Here is a 22792-nt window from a genome sequence, read left to right as displayed (position 1 = left end):
AGTCATGGTGTGTGAAAATTACTGACTCCATTGATTATTGATTTGACTTATGATTATTGTGTGTTGCGTATTGTTTCTGTACTGGAACTTTGGTAAGAACACCTTACACGAACTGTAAATTCACTTATTAATGACCGACGCGCTAACACAACCGATTCCACTATAATAGCAATGCGTGTTTCTATTATCAACACGAGAGTATGAAAGCTTTATTATTTTTTTATTGTAATACAACAGGATGCCAAGTGATGGCAATAATTCTCCATCATCCAATAATTTTTACAATTTATTCTAGTAGAAAATAAGAATCGACAGCCAGCCTTTTCGCTTTGTCAAGGATTAATTTGTTTTTGTCATGGTTTTTGTAAATGATATTGTTGAAGAAGCTGCTCTCTTCTTCATTTACTGTGGACCTGTCCAAAGGTAGACAGAAACTGGACAAAAGAATTAGATAAAATGGTTTGCATGTCTAACGGGACACATAGAGTTACTGGCATGTATAACTTTAGGAGTTTCAGACAGAGTAACACACCCGCTACGTTTTCTAGGGTGGCGCTTGATTACGTTGCTACTAGGTGCAGCTAAACAGGTCGTGTTAGACAGGGCGCTGTTGAAGTACCCAGTTATATATAAATACATATATATATATATATATAGCACGTTTGTATGAAATGTGGCCGCTTACTGGCTTGGAAAGAAAATGTTATGCCGATGGCCGAGGACAAGGAACAATTCATAAACATGTGGAAACCATATCTGGATGTCTTGTTCTCCTAAATCACATGTCCCGGATTTTTGAGGGTGTTGAAATTCACTGACTCAGAACACCCAAAATGAGAATACCAACGGGATGTTGATAATTGTATGGGAATGCAGATGTGGAATGGAGAGTGAGTCACCAGCCTAGACTGTGCTAAAGCAATTTTAAATTATGAAAAAAAAGCAATGGGAGTGGAGAGGGACAGAGGAGGACTGAGGGGGGTGCTAGTTTTTGAGTTGGAATTTGGCTTAATAAACACAGCAAGATGAGTCAATGTTAAAACGCCATATGTGAAAAAAAGACTTAAACCTAAACATACTAAGAAAATTGTTGGCATCTAAGGAAGACTTTAGATGAGTGGATGGGCCTCATTGAAGTTCAATCGCATAGCGGGAAGCTGCTACCCCTAGCCCTTGTATCACACTTTCTGGCTTAGAAATAAAGACTCAGAAAGTAAATCAGGCTCACAACACCTTTTTGAATGCTCTATGGTTTGCATTCCTTGCCCATCCATTAGACCTTCTCAGCAAATAGCAGACTGCTGAGGGACTAAGGAAAGAACAGGGGTTACTTATTCACTGGCTACAGCTTAAACGAAAAATGAATTTATGAACAAGGACCTGATTTAGAGTATGGCAGATGGTTTACTCTGTCCAAATGTGATGGTTATCTCTTCCGCCACCTGACAAGTACATCATGTCCAAACAGTGCGGCTGGTGTTAGGGCAGAGCGGGGGGGGGGGAGGCCGGGGAGTGGTATGGACGACACATTCAGCAAAACACACACAAATGAAGGATACAAAACTAAAAACATAAAAATAACTTACCTGCCCCGCAACGCATTGACGCTCTTCTGCTCCTCTCCACTGCAGGCACAGGCTCCCAGACTGCCCTGCAACCAATCCTAATGCTGCTCTCATGTTGTTGACAGCACCGTGGCTTTGCACTTCCAGACAGACTGGGAGCCTGTGCCTGTTGTCTCCAACCCAGCAAAGCAGTTTGGGTTGGAGACAGCTCAATACTATGTGGGTTTGGCTGTCCAGACATGGCCGGCCAAACCCACATGCGCACTGATGGTGGGGCACACCACTCCCTCTCTGTCCTGCCACCGCAATGGCCCCGCCCCAAGACTCGGGCTGTTTTCGTTTTCAAATTTTTAGGCTGCTGGCAGAGGGATAGGTGGGGGGAGATGCCCCTCCACTACAGTGGAGGAGCTGCCGCTGTATCCAAAGGCACTTGTAATACGGTGGATGAGATGTCCATCGTATTTTTGACAGAGTAACCCATCTACCGAACTCTAAATCAGGCCTAAGTTTGTTTGGTCAATACTGGAGCTGTGGTAGACCTTCTTGAGTTCAGATCAGACAGGAGGTGGTTTTCAAAGGGTGATATATCTCTGCTGGAGATCCTTTTTCTCTGTATCATTCCCGCTGGCTGCCCTGTGGCTTAGAAATGGCTGGTTTACTTATCTGCATAAAGGCTACGGAGTAGACACCATCACAATTTTATATCTGTTTCAAGCATTACAATTGCAAAGACGTAAACTGTATCCGAAGTTTACCTTATTGCATGAACAATACTGACTTGTTCCACTCATGATGAAGTGTCACTCAAAGAATCATGCATAATGCATTGAAATTTCCAACATAAATAAGCATGTTGAAAACAGAGAAATATCACACATAAGCAAATGGAAATATTGGCAGCTATGTCTGGATAATCAGATCTTCTCTGAAATAGTTCTCATATTCAATGCATTTTTTGTCCAGCCTATTTTTTGTGTTGGGAGTGGCCTGTTTTGGACGACTTTGCCATGACATGCACTTGTTACAGTCTTCTACTAAAAGGATATTGTACTTGCTTTAAGCTTCCAAAGGGCAAACCTGCATGTATCATCTTTGGATTAGTGACCGTGCAGAATGGAGGCAGGAGCTGACAAGAAGGGGTAGCCAGGCAACAGCTGGGTTGGTGTCAGAATGTGAATCTGGTATCACTGCACTTTTTGCAGGACATGTATAATATATTCAGGTTCCATTTCTTGCTTCCAGACCTTAGAGGGCCATTAATTGTGGCCTATTAATGCACTGAAAGAAATGGTTGCTTTTGGATCGTACACGGATGCCTGAACTTCACAGTCACCACCACCTATCTAGAATAATATTGCTGATTTTCCAAAAATGAATGCTTCTGCATTATTCACAGGTCCCAACATGGATACACCATGGCTATTTAATATCACAGAGAATGTAATTGGAAATAGCAACATATTGCTTAAACTCTTGAAAAAGGCTCAAAGCAAAATTGAGAAATATTAAAACACAGACAACTGCATAGCATTGTTTTTGGGTGGCCAATATGTAATGATATGTTTTTGTTGAGACAGTCATGGCCTTGTTCAAGAATTATGCTTTTCATTTGAAAGTGTGAGTCATGTTCAAATTTCAAGGTTATTTGACCATAATTATAAATTCAACTTGGTCCCAGTAGGGGACTTGTGTAAAGTATTAACAATTTATTGATTAGTGGGGCAACACCTCCCACGCCCTAATATCCCCAAGAGAACTGTCATAATATAACCAAAATCGTTCATGAGAATGTATTCACCATTAGAGAGAACATATAGTCTCATGTTTTCCAGCCATTTTGGCTTTTTTTGTCAGTGGTGTACAATGTCGGCAACAAGCATTTGGAAATGACGAACACTGGCAAGCCTAAAAGCCCGGCTCCCACCTTTCAAAGGCACAGTCTATGCCATATTAGTTATAGTCAGATCATTTTTCATGGAGCATACTAGCTATCATTTATGGTAGTTAGTCTACCATTACTTTACATTGTACTTCCTATTGTCTTTGTAATGCTCCTCTAGATTGATTCTTATGCTGTAACTTTTTTAACCCGTTGTTTTGCCTCCACCTCGTACTACCCAAGTCCTAATGTGTCTTCAGACTCCACAAATCAGCAGCATACATCAGTCATTTGCACCAGTCTTTACTCTTCCATTCCAGAGGAATTTCCTGGTGCATGCTACATTTCCACAAATCCCCTTATGCCTGCAGACAGCAAGCTCTTCATATGGTATTCTAGTCCAGTCTCAGCATGGGCCTTCACAGGTTATGGACAGGAGTCTTTTCTGATGTTTTACAATTGACCTGCATCGAGACATCGTCACCAATGGCCTTGTACGAATGACAGCAACATTACTGTTGTATAGTGCAAGTGTTTGCCTGCAACAACAAAAATCTGGAAAAACAAATCCTTATTTGGGCCTCCATTTCTTCAGTGTCAACCAAGATACTCATATCAAGGACACCATTATAACTTACTTACAATGCGGATTTTGTGTTGTTTTCTTTCCTCAGAGCATTTTAGGGACCACCAAAGTAGTAAAGAAGACATCAAAGGATATGTCTCTTAAAAACTTAACCCCATCAGGGAAGTTTAATACTTAATTCTTTTCAACACTTTTAAAAAGGTGTAATATCTCTTTTGCATTTGCCACGATTTCTATACAAAAGTTGCTGGTATCAATGTTTGACAAGCCTAACTTTCTTGAACCTGTGCATCTTTAAGACTGTTGTGTTAAACTGTTTTAAGTTTGGGGGTATACCCTAGGTTTCCCACACTAAATATATGGTGCTCCACATGTTGAAGTCTCTTGACCCCTCTCTTCCCCCGCCATCCACAGCTTTTCTCACAAGCATCAAGACCTTCACCAAGGCCCTTGTGATTATCTACCTATGGTTCATCTCCATTCCCAAATCTGCAGGGCCCTTTGTCAAGCTAATGTCAAAGGCTGTAGTTCCTTCTTTGTGTTTATTCTAGAATGCCTTATAGAAGAACCACGATGGGCTTACCAGTGCCAACAAAGCATTGACTGGGACTACACCCCACAGTTTCTTGTGCACCTCCAAAGTGAATTAAGACACTAAAAGGACTATTCTCCACTGATACTTGGAACTGCATATTTGGACTTGATATGTGAGGCTTGGTCATGTGGATGTTCAACTGTGACTCACGGTTATTCACCTAAGATTTTGAGCGTGGCTCAGGAACACTGGTGTTAGAACGCTATACTGGCTACAATTTCACCCATCTTAAGTTTAAGATTATTTAAATTCAGTAGGAGAGGCACACATTCTTGGTAACTTTAAAGAAAATATCTGTAAAACCATGTTATGGTAATCTAATTCTTTTGTTGGTGCATTAATTTGGTCCTGGGCCAAATCTCAAAACTGATCAAGCAGTGGCTCTGGGAGGTGCAGAAAATCATAGGCATTACCTAGATTCATTTTACCAAGATTCATGATACCTAGATTCATGTTCTACAGTAAAACACATTAACACAAACAAAGCATTTCTAGTATGGTAAACTAAAACTGCACCTGCACAGTGATAACTGGTCCTCCATTTTCATACAGCAATGGCTTTATCTTTGGCAGAAACACTCCCATCCACTTGTCCACAGCTGCCAAATAATCTGCAAAGAAAAATCAAATGAAAAGGGGAATTACTCAGGTCAATAACGAATTATGTAAGTGCCTCTCAAAGGAGTGACAAGGCTCTTCCTTTGAGGCTTTTCTGGAAAGACAGTAGCTGTCATTTTGATACAGCTGCTTTTTTGTACTACTCTCTGTTCTCTATGCCTAAACCAACTTTTTTATGTTAATGACTTACTAAATCTGTTGAATAAAAAACCTGTATATTCATGATACTGAAAGGACGCAGCCAGTTCTAGTCAAGCTTCAGGTCTGGCTCGACTCTCCAAGACAATACAGTGGCCGAGGTTTTCAAAGTTCAGCTTTTGTTGCTGAAGAAAACGTCACCATTTTTTCAAACTGACCAGCGGGAGAAGTTGAAATAAATTCACCAACAGGCTGTCACACTTTCACTAGCTTCCAGAAGGCACAAGTAAAAGCTTCAGCGTTGTCTCCACTGTACATAAAGCCTGCTTGGATAAAGGGCCTTCAAGCGGCTCAAGCCTGGTGGCAGAACCCAGAGTGTCCCGGTGGGACATCAAGCAGTGAAATGCCACAACCTCAAGGCTATACTGAACCACTTTTTCTTCAGATAGACACCGAAAACTGAACTGTTCAGGCTAACCATGTTAGAGTCCACGGAGAATGTGGTCTCCAACTGCAGAACAATGCTCAAACTTCAGGAGTTCTGAAGTTTTCAGTCAAGAAAGATAAGCACTATGCCCACCAAATGTCCAATGGGAATAGGAGTTTCTGTCGTTATTAACATGAAAACTGCCTTAAAGCTGTGAATTTGGAATGGAGACAGAGCTACAGGCAAAACAAATCCATGAACAGAGAAAGGAGGACAGAAGAGTGAAAGGCAAAAAAGTATGGAATCAGAACAGATAGAAAAATATTAAAGCAGGCGAACAGACAAAGGGAAGATGCACAGGAGCAGGGAGAGAAAACATTAGAGGTGCAGAAAGGCTCAGAAAAAAACCATCTAAAGTAATAATGAAATCAGACCAAAAAATAATATAAAGGAAGAAGTACAGCACAAATAAAAAACAATTGTCAAGAGTTGGAAAGTAAAACTGGACAGAAGCAAGAAAAGGTTAAAATAAAGCAGAACCTGCTCTAAAATGAAGAACCATTACTCGATTTCTAAAAAAAAACAAAAAGGTAAAATCCTGAAGTCTATAAAAGATACAGCATCAAGTGTAAAACGGTCTTGGCAACGTACAGAGCATGGCAGTAAATACCCTTGATATCGTTTGCATAATCGAGACTAACAAAAATCAAACCACACCTCCTGTACTTCAGGATTGACAAAACTGCATGGAAAAAGATATTATGCTTAGATCTCTCAGCCTCACCAGCTACCTGCATAGAGCTCCATATATCCACTGTCAGTCAGAAAAGGCAAAGTTGTGTGCTAGGTGAACAGGTTTGCACATAAAATAAAAATGTAGGCACCCCTAAAAGAGTGAAAGGACCAGATGTACAAAAAAGGTCGGTCACAGTGTTAATTTTCTGTTTCACCATTTTTTTTTTTGTAAACACATTTTATCGATTTTACAACAGTTCCCCAACTGAAGTACACTTAATTTTACTATTGCAGTATTGCTAAGTCAGTGTCTGTATGTCTGCTAGTCTTTGTCCACTTGGCGCGATAGTCCTGACCAAGGGAGAGACCGCTCTGCATCTTCTCAGTTTTCCGCATGCGTCAAGATCGAATTGTAGACATGCAATTTATATACATTAGCGCACATATTACTCTGTTTAGCATTCTAGAGTCATATCCTATCATGGCAGTGTGACTTCTTCCCACCCCCCTTGCTCCCTCTCCCCCTCTTCACCAGCCCGCTCCTTGCCCCACGCTGGTTTGTCTGGTTGCGCCCGTGTCTAAACAGCATCTGTGCGCATCCTTTGGTTTATCAGCTCATGGGGTAGGCATATGTTCAGGTCTCATCTCCTTCAATGGCTCACTGCAATGGAGGTTTCGCTACCCAGCGCAGCTGACGTGAGGGGATTAGTGTAGTCCGACTGGGGGGGCTCTAACTCCTCCTGCAATGCTACTACTATCTGTTCCCAGGCTGACATTAGATCCGGGGAGCCCGACCCCCGAGCCAGCTCCCATTTCCTGACCAGCACTTCAATCTCTGCCCATCTCCTCAATCAATCAATCAATCTCCTGAGCTCCCTTTTCCATCTCTGGATGTTGAGAGCCATGGAATTCTTCCGATTTTTTGTTAATTCACGTTTAGCCAGGATGCATGCCAAGTCTTGAAGTTTGCTGGAACCAGTGTAATAAACAGTGGGCCATAGTACAATCCACCTCGCGATCGATGACGCACGTGACATATGCAGTCACTTCTTTCCAGTATTCAGTCAAGTGGGGACAAGACCAAAGCATGTGTAGTAAATCTGCTGCCTCCTCCCCACATCTAGGGCATTTTGCATCTAGAACATGCAAGTGCTCCCGGAGCCTTTTCGGGGTAAGATACGCTCTGTGTATAATGTAGTAGTGTGAGTTGAAACCTGGCGTTTCTGGAGACCTTCGGGGCTCGGTCCAATATCTGATCCCAGGTCTCCTCTAATGTAGGGGTCCCTAGCTCCGTCTCCCATTTTTGTCTCAGAGCAGCCAAGGGGCGCATCATTCCAGCGAGAAGCGTCCCATATAACCCAGAAATAGCTTTTTGTGTGCCGTCAGTGGTCGGTATGGGCGGAATTTTGTGTTGCACCATGAACTAGCTTGTCCCTTAGCGGTGCCAGGGATCTACAACACCACCTTACCACAAAGGTTCAGGTGGCAAAAATATGTGAGCCACTCACTTTATTACTATCAATTGTGTTGGCATAATCTAGTGATCCGTTTCAATTTGGGGCAAATGTTGATGTGAAGGCCTACACGAGACAGCAGACATCCATCCCTGCATTCACAATCATAGAACACCTTCACTTTGATACCACTGCCTGCCCCTTGGAGTGGACAGGGACTGTAAACATGGCTGGCACTGACATTGATACACTGGACCCAGCAGTGAAAAAGAATGGACTTTAATGAAGGACTAATGCTAAGCCCTAAACTCCACCAGAAAAAGAAGCAGTATTCTTGTATTACCATATGAGACAATAGATATTGTGTACGAAGCTGAGCTAGTCAAGTTTGAAATTACATTATTCTGCTTAAGACGGTTTACTTTTTCCCCAGGGCCTTTTCCATTTGCTTCACTTTTCCTCTGCTCTGTGTTTTTTCAGTGGATTAATATGCTTTGATTCTTGACGCAATATAAAAATAAGGGCCACAGAAGAATAACATGAGCCTATTATATTTTTAGATTTTCTAACATGTGTCTTCAGAGAGTGCTACAAAAGGGGGCTCTTAGCTCATGCATGCATACTATGAAGGCAAAGAAGCAAAACACAAATACGAATTGATCAGCTCAGAAGCTGACCAGAACATAGGTAAGGATTTTATGCAATGCTCCTGTCAAGGCCAAATATTACAAGAGCTGGGAAGTCACTTAGGGCGCCTGGAGCTGAAACAAAAGTCTTTCCATCACTCGCTGTGAGAGAAAACTGCTTTTGTTGTCATTTAACTTCCTGTGGCAGAGGCACAGTGGTGACTGCCAATCATTTCATCCTGCCTGTTTATCTTTTCAAGCTCCTATTCTTGCATCGATTGTGATCGAAAATAGCGGTCAGGGTAGGGGCACGCGGAGCACGGAAATGACAGTTACATGTTCTGGGCATAGAGAGGGTGTGGGCAGCATTTAGGAACAGAGGGCAGAATGGAGGGCAGCGTCAGTCACTTCAATTAATGTTTGAGTCAATAAAAATTTGATTGGCCAATTTGCATATTAGTGCTACAAGTGACACATCCAGCAAATGGTTGGTCCCCAGAGAGACAACCTGAACTACAACAAATAATGCAGTTTTTTGTATACATTTTATTTTTTTTACTGTTTTTATGCTGTTACAGGACAATCCAGCACCCTGCAACAGCAGAGTGAAAACGGACACAATCAAGTGTTCAAATTACCTAGACCCAATCCAAAGTATCCTTACAATTTGTCCCATATTCTAGTGTGTTTCTGAGAACATCCTCTGGCCCTGTAGATGGGTTCCTCCTGTTGAGCACACCAGTCTGCCCCCCTCTGCCTCTTGTGGAGCATGGGAAAGGATGGCAGGAGACCTCCACCACTGAGCCATATCTCAGACTGGCTACTCCCACCAAGACTGTCTCCCCTCAGTCACCGCTGATAACCTCCGGGATTCCAACACGGTGATTTGAGGTGGCAGGTTGATAGGCGCTACAGTGTCTGGGAGAGGATGCCCCAATCTTATGTCAGCAACTCTCAATTTTAGGACAAAGCCAAACCATATGGGAGAAATCAGTGCCAGAGTGGGGACAACAGATGCATTTGGGATTTGAGATTTGTTCTGCTTTCCACAGACGGCAGACTGTGTGGTAGGTGGCATGTTGGTAGTTTAGTTTAATCATACAGAGGAAGACCAATTTCACCAGTACCTGGGGGGCATCACACCAGTCTGTGTCGCCAGAGGCCCTAACCAGCCCTCCTGTCTTCTGTCTAAGGGGCATCAAGCAATCAGGGAAATTCATCACCAGTGTACAATAAAGCTGGATGATGTCCCCGTTTCCGAGATCCCTCATCAGTAGCCTGGCTTCAAAGAGGTTACTTTCAGGCATGTCCGTTGACGGAATGTAATGACTGGATAGGGCATGTCTGAGTTGTAAGGATCTATGGAATTGGGTCCAGGACAAATGGGAGTGGGTCTGGTGGTTCTAAAAAGAGCGCAAATGGACCCAGAGCCAAAAGTTCCCCAGTGTTGTTATTCCTATCCTGTGATATTTAATAAATCTCTATGTAGCATACGGTAGAGAAGTCGTCCCCGCCGTGACAGGGTCTGCTGAGTAAGTGTACGGTGCCATCCCAGAGAATGCAACATCATCTCCAAAGCAGGAGAACCACTTTGGTAACCTGAGGGATGTCTTGAGTGATGATGTTGCCATAGAGCAGTCCCATTACTTTATCGATGCCCAGGAGAAAAAGTTCCGCTTGATATGCTGGATTATTCCATCCTCCACATAACCAGTCATTAATAACCATGAGATGTAATGCCTTGTAGTAAGTAGAGCTGCATTTTAGCCATGTCCATCCCCCGTCATATGCCGAGAAGCAGCATTTGACCATTTTGATGTGGGGCTATTGACCCTCCCAAAGGAAGGAGCAGATCACAGAAGTTAGTGTACCAAGCCATGCCACAAGAATCATCAATGGAAAATGTTAGAATACATAGCGGAAACAAGGGAGCAGCATCATTTTAAAGGGCTGCCCTACCAAGTATATTCAGTGGCAGAGAAGCTCACTGCTGGAGGTTTCTTTTCATGTTGTTGAGGTGGGCGTGAGGTTGAGGCTCTATGTAAAGCCCAGTTTTTGGACTATATAAATGCCCAGATAGTGAAAGCTGAGGCGTCTAATGGGAATCGAGGACCACCATTCTGCGATCTCATTATTCTCACAAAGATGCATCAGCAAGGATTTGTTTTTATTCTCTTCGGAGATAGGAGACAAATAATGCAGTTTATTACATTTTCACCTTTATTAAACAGGGAGATAACATATAAACAGGGCTATTACATGGTACATTCTTTATTTGCATCTTTGTAAAGCTGCTTAGGGTATTTAAACACAGATATTGAAAGGAATACTAAATAAAGGAATGTTTTATTGAATTAAATGGTTATTTGCATTTTGACATGTACTGTTCTTCTGCGGTCTGTACTGTTAGCGCTGCAGCTCACACAAGTATCACTGCTCCCTGTACTGTAGCTGACTTGCGAGTAAATTAAAGTTTGCACTTCTGCTGTGTGTGCTGATAATCCTGCAAATAGCCGTAATCAGCTATTCAGATTATAGCAACTCTACTCAAATGCTCTAGAACTGTCAGATTTAAAGAGTAACACCTCTGCAGAGAAATTCAGAAACTGTTACATGAAGAATATATAATCTGTGCTGAGAAAGTCTTACACTGTCAGTTTAAAAGTAGAGTCCATGCCGAGAAGTTGTGATACCGTTCGATTACAAATCATTCATCCTTTCTGACGGTGCCAGTCCTGTGCTATTCAAGTTAAAGTGACACTGGTGTAGGGTGTTGGTACTGCCTCCCTGAAAGTATAGCAATCCTGCTTACATGTTCTTGAACTTTCCAATTTAAGGATGAGATTCCTGCCTGGAAGAGCTGGAATTGCTGTGAAGTGGAGGTTCTGCCCAGTTTATTGCATAAAGGCCCTTCAAATACGCGCCCATACAGTACTCCTACAGGTCTGCTGAGAAGTGCTAGTTCTGTCCGATTTGAGGTATGGCAACTCTCCTTGGAAGAGTTTATCCAGTACAAGTATTCGAGCCCTGTTAAGAAGTGTTGATACTACCAGGTTTAAGGTTCACTATCATGGATGATCTGTCCTATTCAAAGTGTGGTTGCCTTACTGAATAGAGTTATAAAAGCATTACAAGGATAGCAGTCCTTTGGAAAAGAGATTGAGGTTTCTCGCATTTACTGATAGTGTGCAAGGCTCACCCTAATAAGACTACCCAGTTAAAGCACCCGAATTAGATAAAACAACCTTGCAAAACTTGACACAAATACTGGCTATGTCAATGTTTGATAGAAGAATCATCCTCCACACCCAAGGTATTTAATCCATATAGTGGTTCAAATCAAGCCTGTGCATTTAAAAAGTAATAGGAAATAGTGCCCACTGAAAAATGCACGATGACATTTTAAGAGATCTGAACAGCTTACAGCTGTCAGTTGAATTTTCATCAAGATATATTATGGGTTTCATAAAGATATATTTTCCAAGACGGGCGGCTTGCGACAGCTGGAGTGTAGGAGAGTGCAGCTTGGGCTTATAGGAGGGGCAATTTTTGCCATGCCCTGGATGCTGCTGGACCATAGAGCATGTCTGGTTGCTGTGTACACAATTACCTCTATGTAAGAGGCTTTGAAGACTGTGCCTTATGAAACTGGTTGGGAAAGAAAAGTTTCATCCATTGTAATTATAATTTTAATGAGGATTTAAAAAAATACTTTGATTATGCTTATAGAGTTTTGTAAGTAATATCAAAGTACAAACCAGGCAAAGTGCTTCAGAAGCGTAAAACGGGATTTTAGTGGGATTCTGGCAACATTTTCAACACTGCAATATGACAAATTCTTTTGTAACATTAACAAATAAATGGAACTGCGCAAAATAATCTGCTGTCTGTGATCATTATAACTATATGACTTTGCCAATGGTTTTGTGATACCCTTTTTTAAAAAATTTTATGGAAAGGTAATAGTCTATTGGCACTAGATGTCAGTAAGAAACAGAGAGTGAGCCCCTCCATGCCCCATAGAGACCATGTGGGAGATATTAAAAGAAAACAGGATTTACTGTAGGACCACAGAAGGGTCTCACTTTATTTATTCACTGTGAGGTTGCAGGATTTGGTATCAAATGCTTCTACAAGCACAGAACGTCTTCTAGCCGCATGGTATAATTTTAGGGAGGAAGAGTATGTACTATGTCCAATAAAGGATGGAAGTAGATGCATTCCATTTTTTAGTAATTAGTTGAGTACGATCATTCTATTACCTGGATCAGAGGACCGAAGAGATATGGTTTCCTTTTCTAATAACCAAGCAGGTAGACCGCCCTACAAACAAAATTTAAGTATAGCAGTCAGTGGCATCATAAAGGCTTGACACGTGAATTCAATCAAAACAAGCACTGGTAAATGTGATTAATAATATATTTTTGGTAAGTTTCAAGCTGGTGAGAAGTTGTGCAATATAAAAGTTAAAGAAACTCCGTAATAGTGTTAGGACTTGTTTTTTTGACAAAGGTAGAATGTTGTGCAGTGTCTGGTGGTTATATTAAGCAGTCATGTATCTTCAGGTGATGTTGTGTAAGCCAGATTTAGCCACTGTCTAGAATATATAGGGAACTGGAGGGCAATGTGAAGTTGTGAATTCCATGGCACCACATTGAGAGGCTCTCAGGAACTGGCATATTACAGACAATTCCTAAAATATTCATTGCTAGGATGAGGTATTTAACACTGCATACAGAAAGAAAAGTGACAGGTAATGGCCCTCTTTGTTCGCAAAGTTAACTTCGAGCAAGAACGATCTAACAAACCCACGGCACACAGTAACAGCAATTTAGTGAATTCTGAAAACCCTTCCCACAGATGGGGAGAATAAAAGTGGTTTGTCCAGGATCACACAACGACTCTCAGTGGTGAAAGTGAATAACATTGCCAGGCTATTCCTGGTGACATAGTTTTTCAACAGGAAACTACTTTAAATAAAAGAAATGCATTACATCCTTATACATTTCCTTAGACATGGATCCTGAGATCAGCCCAAAGTGGTGGAATGCTTACATTTTGGAAATCGCATCTGTAGCGCACCATAACCAGCCATAAGTCTCTGCCAATCGTGTAGCAGAGCTGCTCTTGGTTCAGCTTTGAAATGGAAATTGCCCTGCAGCACCCCTCCCTTCCAAGTGCAACAGTGACCTCTTCTGGTTCACACTCGCTCTAAACACTGTGTGGTCATTTCCAAATGGCAAGTGCAAGATATCAATGCGATTTATTCATCCACCGTAATATTCTCTGAAACAAGTCAGTTTTCATGCTGCTGTGGCAAATGTTACTACTGGGGTCTATCACATAAGAAAACATTCATCAGAGATCTCCAGTGAGAAATATATACCTTCCGAAATGCGTATACTCTGGACTCAGGTTGTTCTGTTTTCCTCAGAGTGCAGGTTTTCTGAATGAGGCCCGGGTGGGAGGAACAAGAGCTAGCAACAAGGGCGGGAGGGACGACGAGGAGTATAGAGGCCTGCCAACATGAGCGCTCTAATGGAGTGTTGGATTAACATTAAAAACAAGCACCAGTCTCTGATGCACTCAAGTGGACCCCTGATTCGGCCCCGGGGGGACTGGTGAGTGCGCATTGCAATCTAAACAAGCACAGGCCTCCGATGCACTCGAGTGGGACCAGTGGCGGCCGGCAGCCTTAGGAGGGAGGGGGCACACACACACACACACACTCTTATTCTTTCACACACAGACACGCACGCACGCACGCGCATCCATTAACAACACTCATACCCTTCAAACATGCTCGCACGCACCAAACATTCAATTTGAAACATCACACACACACACACACACACACACACACACACTTAACTTCGGCCTCCAGGTCCTAGGAGGGTTGAGACTGCTGCCTTCCCTCATTGGCTGACCCTAGGTCAGCCAATGAGGGAAGGCAGCAGTCGCAGCCTCATCACAGAGTGGGATGGGGTCAGGGAGACTGCTGACCCCACCCCACTCTGTGACGAAGTGTCACTGATTGACACTCGCCCTGGGCACTTCAGGGCTTAAACTGAAGGGCCCAGGGAGAGGGTCAATTGGTGACACTTTCCTCATCACCCAGGGGAGGGCCTAGAGGCACCTTTGCTGGGCTGAGGAGGTCACGCCCATAGGAGCTGTGATCTCCTCAGCCCAGCAAAGTTCAGCTCAGGCAGCCAGGAGTCTGCGCAAATCGCGCATGTTCTGCTCCTGGCTGCCTGACCTGAACATGAAGAGTGTCTGTCAGGCTGACCTTTGTTCAGCCTGACAGACACTCTTCATGGGGGGCAAAAGGTGGGGGGGCGTGGCCCCTCCACCCTAAAGGACAGGCCGCCACTGAGTGAGGCCCTGCTGAATGTGCCCATGTGTAACGTAACTGGTGCTCATGTTGAGCATGTTAAGCACTTCAACACATTCCAGTCAAGAGTTTGGGATCACAAGGTTTTCAAAGCGGATGAAAACAGTAGTTGGGCATCGGAAGACTGATGAAAGAAACACACAAGGAACAACATGAAATAGTACACTACAGCCAATAGACACGGAGGAAAAGTAAGTGGCAAGCACAGGAGCCAATGAAATGCAAGAGGGCAGGGTGTAAGCCCCTTTTAAGGATTATTTAACAATAGATATCACAAGCACAGCACAAGCGCTGTGCAGGAGAAACCTACAAAGAAACCAACAACATGCCTGGACAGACAAAAAAGCAAAAGCAGTATTTATTCTGAAAGAAGAGCAATAGAGCAGTACTCTACAAAAATCAAGGCACAGGCACTAAATGTGTGTGCAAATTAGTATTGTGAGATACCCAACATTTGCTTCAAAGCTTTCAAGAAAAAACTCAAAACAACCAAAGACCAGTGTTTAAAGGAAGTACTCTTGTTTCATTGGAGAGTCTGGATTTGTGATGCAGGTAAGCGAATGCCGAATGCAACAAAGCCCTTGGATGATCAATCCCTCATTTTCACTCTCAGTGCAGGTTCAATTGCATCACAAAGTGTTTTCAGGATTAGCCACATCTGGCTGAATACCTTTCAAAATGAGTTGAACTGAATAACCAAATAGAAATTACTGGGTAATTTTTCTGAATTTCAGTGATCTTAGTATCTGGGGAAATACCAGGAGCCTTGTAGCGACAAAGGTCTTATTACTAGAAGCTAATAACCATGCATCAAAATTCGTACACTTAGGAAAAAGCAACACCCTAAAAGATTTTAAGCTCAACTGTACAACTGATTACGCTGCACTTTGTACATAAATAACAGTAGGTTAAGTAATATTTCATGTTTTTGTATAGTGCACTTCTGCTATAGGCACACCTTGTACCAAAGAATACAATAGCAAAGGGCTGGCAGAAGAGCTGCTTTAAAGAGCATTGTATGAATAGCCAAATTAGACATAGACAAAGACATAGACAAAAATAATATCAGCAATGAGTGAATGATAGAACAAGTGCCATTTGTGTTGTTTCAGTAATGAACAAACAATAAAGGGACATCAAAGCAGAAATTGTCAATTGATGAAGGAGTGTGGCGTATGCATTTTTGTTTTTACACAATACATGGACTTTAAGAACTTGACTTGTCCCTTCCTAGATGATATAATTTCCACATTTGTAAATTTAAATTTAGGTGCAGGGTTTTGGACATTAAGCTCTAGTTAACTAAATCAACCCTAAAAACATATAGGTTTTAAGATATTCACATACCCCTTACAGGTGGCTTCCCAACCTGAAAACGCAAGCAAATATACGCTTGTCAAAGATAGAACTACATGCACTTCTCAGACACGAATGGGAAGGACAGAAACCGAAACCTCAAATGTAATGGGAGTGTTAAGGATGAGGTTTCTTTATAGGTAATTTTTTATTTCATGCTGACAAATAAAAAAAATCCCCAAAAGTTACATTTTTTGTAACTGCATTTTAAGTCATACTGCCCCCTGTTAGTTTTTAATCAAGTCAAAATTCAGCATGCATACTTTTTTCCATCAAGGTACCCCTGGAAAACTACTGCTACAGTTTCCTATGAGTACTTCTAAGATTCCTTTATAAGTTCAGACAAGTGACAAATGTTGTCCAAAAGTAACTGTAATACCACAAGTAAATTTCAGATGATTTTTGGCAACCTTTTGCAAATTCAGCCATAAGTGTCCAGTTGCTATAATTTTAACAATTTCAAGAGATAAAGTTTACATGAATGAAGAATAGTAGTCAAAAAGTCTTATTACTAAATGGCAACGTACCATGTCCCATTCTGCACAGATATAGGGTCCAGCCCTTAAGACAATTAGCAAACCAAGCTCATTTGCCAGTCTCAGAAAGGCTTCTATATCTTGGTCTCCAGTGAATTGATAATTTCCAGGTACAGGCTCATGGAAGTTCCATGGAACATATCTGTAAAAAAAGAAAAAAACACACACACACATAGTTTACAACCAAATGCTAATAGTAAACACCAAGGACCTTGTAAAGAACAAACATATTTTTTTTAGTTCCACAACTGGACATTTCACCAGCTAAAAACTGCCGCAAAAAATTCAGGGAGCTTGCTACCCACTAATGGACAATCAACCACGAAATTTGGTTTAGAAATACTGATTTCCCTGGTAACTTACCATGTCTCAGTGACCCCTTTGAGTGGAACCAGGAATACCATGGTTTTCCTGCACTGAGGAGTATCTGTAATTCCATTTCTGTGAATACTGCACCAGTATTCCAGTACTACTTAGAATGCGGGCCAGACTGGCCAAATAATAATTGTGCTTTGATGCTCACAAACCCTTACTCCACATGCAAGATGTGAGCACTCCAGATGGTTTAAAAGAGTCCAACACAGGGCCATAGGTTAATTAAGAGTAGAATAGGAATGGGCAATGGCAAAAAGTACAGGTCAAGGATTAGATACAAGAGTCATTAAACATCTCTAGCTTCGGAAAATGACGTGTCAAGAAATAAAGGATTAAAGAGGAGGCAGCATCTGCACAAGAATGGCTTCAGGCAAATGTATTTTATAGGAGCTCCTGCTCAAATCAGCTAACCTCCTAGAAAACATCCCATATGAAACATCTGAAAGTGGAACACTGCCTGTGGTAGCCCTTTAGATTGTACGGTCAGAAAGCAGCATCATTATTCCATATGTGCTTCATTATCAAATTGGTGACAAGTCCTGGGCAATGGCCACATGCTGTACAGGCAGACCCATCCCAGCTTCAGAATCTAGCCAGATTGAACTCAGCTCTTTGCTTTGTCGGATTTTCCTGGCTCTAGCTCATACATCCCTTAAACTATGTGACAGTTTATATCTTATGTTAATCTAAGCACTAATGTTTTGAATGTAAAAAAATCGAAGACATGTTTATTATTGTGCATTCGTTTACACAGTAGAGTTCGACATAGGTGGTATTTGAATTAAATCACGTGTTAGAAGTATAAAACTGATATTATGATGTAATTTAGACTCTAGACTAGCAATGTATCGAAATAATATTGAATTTGTAATGATTAATGAATTAGAGATGCAGGCAAAAATAAAAGAAATATACTTTTCTGTTATATCTAATGAAATGCATAAACAAAGTTTTCCCTCTTTAAAGTGAATGTATTATTACACATATCAATGAAATATTAATAAAGCTGAATTCATACGTTTGCTTACTATATGTGTTTTATTAAAAGCATATTCATTTAATTTATTGCTGTAATCTTCTTGCGTTTGCCTAAGTGAGAACTGTTAAGTTTGCATTTCGTGACTGTGCAGGAAATGCTGATTCATTCCTTTACATGAGCTTTCTTTCAGACTTTGTTCCCAATGAGAAGACTAGCTTTTAGTTATAGGCCCTATGGTCTAGACATGAATATGTGTTGCACATTGGAGTTGTGTGATTGATTTCTATCGGATGATCCCCCTTCAAAGTAAAATGGACTGATACTTTTGGTGAATCAGAATGCTTTATGAACATTTATATATCGATGACCAGTTGGACTTTGGTCAGCTCTTCACAGATCTGCTGTGTTTCTCAACTTTTGATATTGAAAAATCCCTGAATGCTGTACCCTATGGAGAGGTATCTTCCTTTCAGCCTTTGCCCCTATGAGATGCCCCTTTGAGACCTAGAAATATTTTCCATTCCCCTTCAGGAGCCTCTCAATGAGCTTCTGACATGCTGACTTTTTCCCTTTTTACCTATCTTTTGCCCACCTTCGTTGATCAGTCAGAGATTATTCTTTTTTCCAAATTATTTTTGCCCTTTTTGTATTTTTTTGTCTTTTACCTGCTTGTGTTCTGCCCCACATATGTATTTCCTTGATTTGGCCATCTGTAGGGTTTACCCCGTGATCAGCTAAGTTATAACTGTGTTAAATTAAATTGAGGGATGATTGCTAATCCTGAACAGCACTTAATTTCTATATCGCAGGTGTTTCTTTTGATATGTATTATTCTCCTTGAATGCTTAGTTTTGTTAATGTTAGTTCGCTTTAATTTCTTTTGTCACCTTGGGCAACCCTTGGTGATTATGTATCTTTATAACATGGTCTTCCGCATTGTCTACATGACTAAGTTTGTAATAAATCCCTTAATTCTATTCCTGGTTGGTATTTTCCTTCCGTGGCCACATTGGTAATGGGGGTTTCTATTGAATTTTTCCTAATTGATCTACAACACTCTATGCAGGGTCCAAAAAAACATCAACCTCAAAGGGCACTGTTTCCTCTGAAGGATGAAAATGCTTCAGCAGTAATAACATGGTTAACCCGCAAGATGTCTGACTTTTTTCCTGTACTTTACTTTCTCGGCTGAATGGGATATATGGTCATGCAAAATTAAAGGTGATAAGCCCAAGGTTTTTTGGAGGCAAACTACTTTATTTGAAAAAAAATTACCTCTTAAAATGAGTATCAAGTTCATGGCACATTTACCCCTAAATATTCAATGACACAATTGCTAACTGAGGGTCGAGTACATAAGAACGTAATTATCGTTTATAAAGAAAGCATCGTCCTTAAAGGGTCCTCATATTCACACATTCCTACAGTAAATTATGCATTTTCATTTTTAAAAGACAGTCTTTTCTGTACAATGATAGCACACAAGAGTATTGGAGACTATCCAAGATGTAGACAAATGGTTGCCCATCCCAGTGTAGTCCGAAGGCCAAGCCTGATTCAGCAGCAGTCTCTCTAGGTTTACTTTTCATGTGAACCTGTATTGACTTCTTGTCTTTTTGGGTTTCCATTTGAAAGACATCTCCACCAAACCCAATATCTTGACTATCAGAGTTTGGCATTATGCAGCCGTATGTAAATATGACATAAATGTCACATGGCTGGTTTCTTTGTCAACATCAATCAGTTTGTCATGTTTAAAGCTGTGTAGAAAACATAAGGTTTTAAAAGGTTACATTTACTAATAAGTTGAGGGTCTAGGTTTGTTGCATATCTTTAATACACAGTCATATAACATTAACATAATGCCACTGTGACCACTGTTAAAAGTACTTACGTTTGCACTGCATCCAAGCCTGCCATTTTCATTTTTAAAAGACGGTCTTTCCAATAGAACGATGGCACACGGGAATAGTGGAGGCTTCCCGAGATGTACCGAAATGGTTTCCCATCCTTGCGGAAGCAGTTGTGGTCATAGTCAATTTCAAATGTTCTCTGTGACGTACCCTGGGTAGAAGTAAAATCATTTTATAGGCTGCAAATTTACAATACTGCTAATGCTGCCAAGAGTTGCACTCAGTGGGAGATTGTAATCAACCAAAGAGTGTAGAGACCACATTAATCTCCTGTAGGACTTAAAGCTTGTACCTTCAAAACAAACCTTCTGAAACTCATTAGGATCTATAAAGGCTCTAGAGCAACATTATATCCATTACAATTAAGCTTGACTTACAACCAAAAGTGCCTCTTCACACATGCACTCAGTCTCCCACTCTTGCACTCATGCATCCATTAATCCACTCACTCTTCAGTCCACAATAAAACACACAGACAACCTCAACAAGCATATACGTAATAAATTAAAAGATTACAAGTTGAAAAAAAGACTGCCACATAAGGTGGCAGACATGTGCTTGAAATAATTAAAAGTGCAAACATTGTAGAGGGTGGTCAGTAAACACTGCACCGATTGGCCATCTTAGAACCGTGTTGTGCATAGTGCATCACTGTTGTACTGATTCAAGATGGCCGACATGCTGCCTCAAAAAAGTGGAGGCTGACTTGAAGCAGTATAAAATGTAAACACTTTGAACAGAACAAATCCTAGATGAACTAGCACGATCACTGTTTGGGTAACAACAGGCGCTCTTAAGAAAGAACAAAAAAAAAGGAAGGACCCAAAAAGGGACCTATAAAAAGAGCAAATTGAGAATAAAAGACTGGCTTACCAGCCTTGGCACTAAAGCCCATATAATTTCAGGTGGTAGGGTACATTTGATCACGTGAAATGCTGTTACTCACACCCTCTTAGTGAATAGGACAGAGTAGCCTTAAGAATTGACCTAACATGTAAACTATGTCTTAAAACAAACAAAAGCAGGTTTTAAAAAATCATAAACATGTTACTAGATCTGCAGTGGAGTAATTCGAACAATCTACTCGACCTAACTAAAATTTACTTGACCCGTAAACTGGTCTTTAAATGTGTAACCCTAGGCAAATATTTTATTTTGCAAAGCTGCCTTTTTATTCATTCCCACATACGAGTGCACCTTCAAATATGTGAGTTCAGCATTTCTGCTGTACAAAAAACTATTTTGTTTGCTTAAACAGACTAAATGTTTGCTCCATGTATAATAAGAATCTAGCCTACATATAGGGTGCACGTGATCACTGACTCACCTCTTAGTTTACTGGCATTGCCATCAGGGCTGGGGCAGGCGTGTTTCTCAGTTCATGCTTAAACACTCACTTTTAATAAATACATTACTAAACCATGATGTGGTAGCACACTGTCCTTTACAGACAGTAAAATTCCCCACTGAAAGGGCCAAAACCTTCCCCATTAACTTGCAACTTTACTGACAAAACTATATACTGTATTAAAAGTTATCTGTGAAAACATTCAGAAAATATTTACAATTTGCATATCACGAAGCAAAGTGTTGTAACTCATTTTTCTCTTATTAAAATATTTTTTTCATCCCACAGAAGTACAAAATATGAGCTTTCACAACTACTGAAATATATTTTGAAATGTTTGTACAGTTGACTTAGTTATTTAAATGTTGTGTGTTAGGAAAAATCAGACACCCTGCAGCCTCTCATTTCACACTCTTTGTATGGAAGGTAGACAATTCACTTTAGAAAATCCTTGAACTCTGCAGTTAGAGAAGTCAACTGACTTCTGACCTCTTTTTCTGAACACAGAGCACATGTGACAAGATAAAAAGAAGATTTAAAGGCATTTTATTGCTTCTTCACTTTCAAAGTGAGCAGTGCACCTGTTCTGTGTCAACTTGCCAGAAAGGGCGAGGAGGTTCCAAATTTAGCTCGACCTGGTCAGATTTGACTCACCATAGAGAGTGGGCGAGTAGATTTTTCGAGGCCTGAAGAGGCAACAGTGGTTTCTCAGTTGCATATTCCTCACAAATTGAGTGTTATACTAAGAGGCCAACAGTGGTTCTCTAACACTGTGACACACCTGTTGCCAAGATGTATAAGACTGGGACTTAGAATACTCCCAGGCCAGTTATTCATAGAAAAAAAACATAACAGCGGAGCACACAATATTTAAATATCTTTGTTTCCTTCCTAATTCCTGTCCGTTTATGCATTAATTATTACACCACAATAAATGCTACATTTTAATTACTGGAATAGTCCAAACACGCTGCTACATAAAACCACCACAGACATTCCGGTATGTGGTACATATCCTGTTACTAGAACCCAACAGTACAGGAAAAATAACACATCATATCCTCATTCCGAGCTACATTAGTTATTCCTAAATGGATTGCAAATCCAGTCGTTTGGTGGATTTGTTGTTGTTACTTTCTAAATACAAGTACAGTTGTTTTGATCAGAGTTCATAGATGTATTGTAGTTGGTTCCTCCTGAAAAAGCTCAGCGGACAGGTGTTTCATCCTTGAAAGGACTTCCTCAGGGCTGATCATAATAACATATAAAAA

General features: G+C 41.0%; 1 protein-coding gene across 1 annotated transcript in view; it reads right to left on the bottom strand.

The window, feature by feature from the left end:
* The window catches only part of GLB1 (galactosidase beta 1), a 193322-nt gene that overhangs the window by 154129 nt on the left and 16401 nt on the right, over positions 1-22792 (bottom strand). Inside the window, exons 2-5 of the mRNA XM_069214293.1 lie at positions 20155-20324; positions 16898-17048; positions 12886-12946; positions 5142-5236 (exon numbers count right to left, since the gene is read on the bottom strand). Of these exons, the coding sequence (XP_069070394.1) occupies positions 5142-5236; positions 12886-12946; positions 16898-17048; positions 20155-20324 (477 nt within the window). The remainder of the gene's footprint in view (positions 1-5141; positions 5237-12885; positions 12947-16897; positions 17049-20154; positions 20325-22792) is intronic.

This window comes from Pleurodeles waltl, chromosome 2_1 (assembly GCF_031143425.1).
Source record: "Pleurodeles waltl isolate 20211129_DDA chromosome 2_1, aPleWal1.hap1.20221129, whole genome shotgun sequence".
In the NCBI taxonomy this organism is placed as follows: Eukaryota; Metazoa; Chordata; class Amphibia; order Caudata; family Salamandridae; genus Pleurodeles; species Pleurodeles waltl.
The sequence above is the reverse complement of the archived record's forward strand: the minus strand, read 5'-3'. Positions and strand labels throughout refer to the sequence as shown.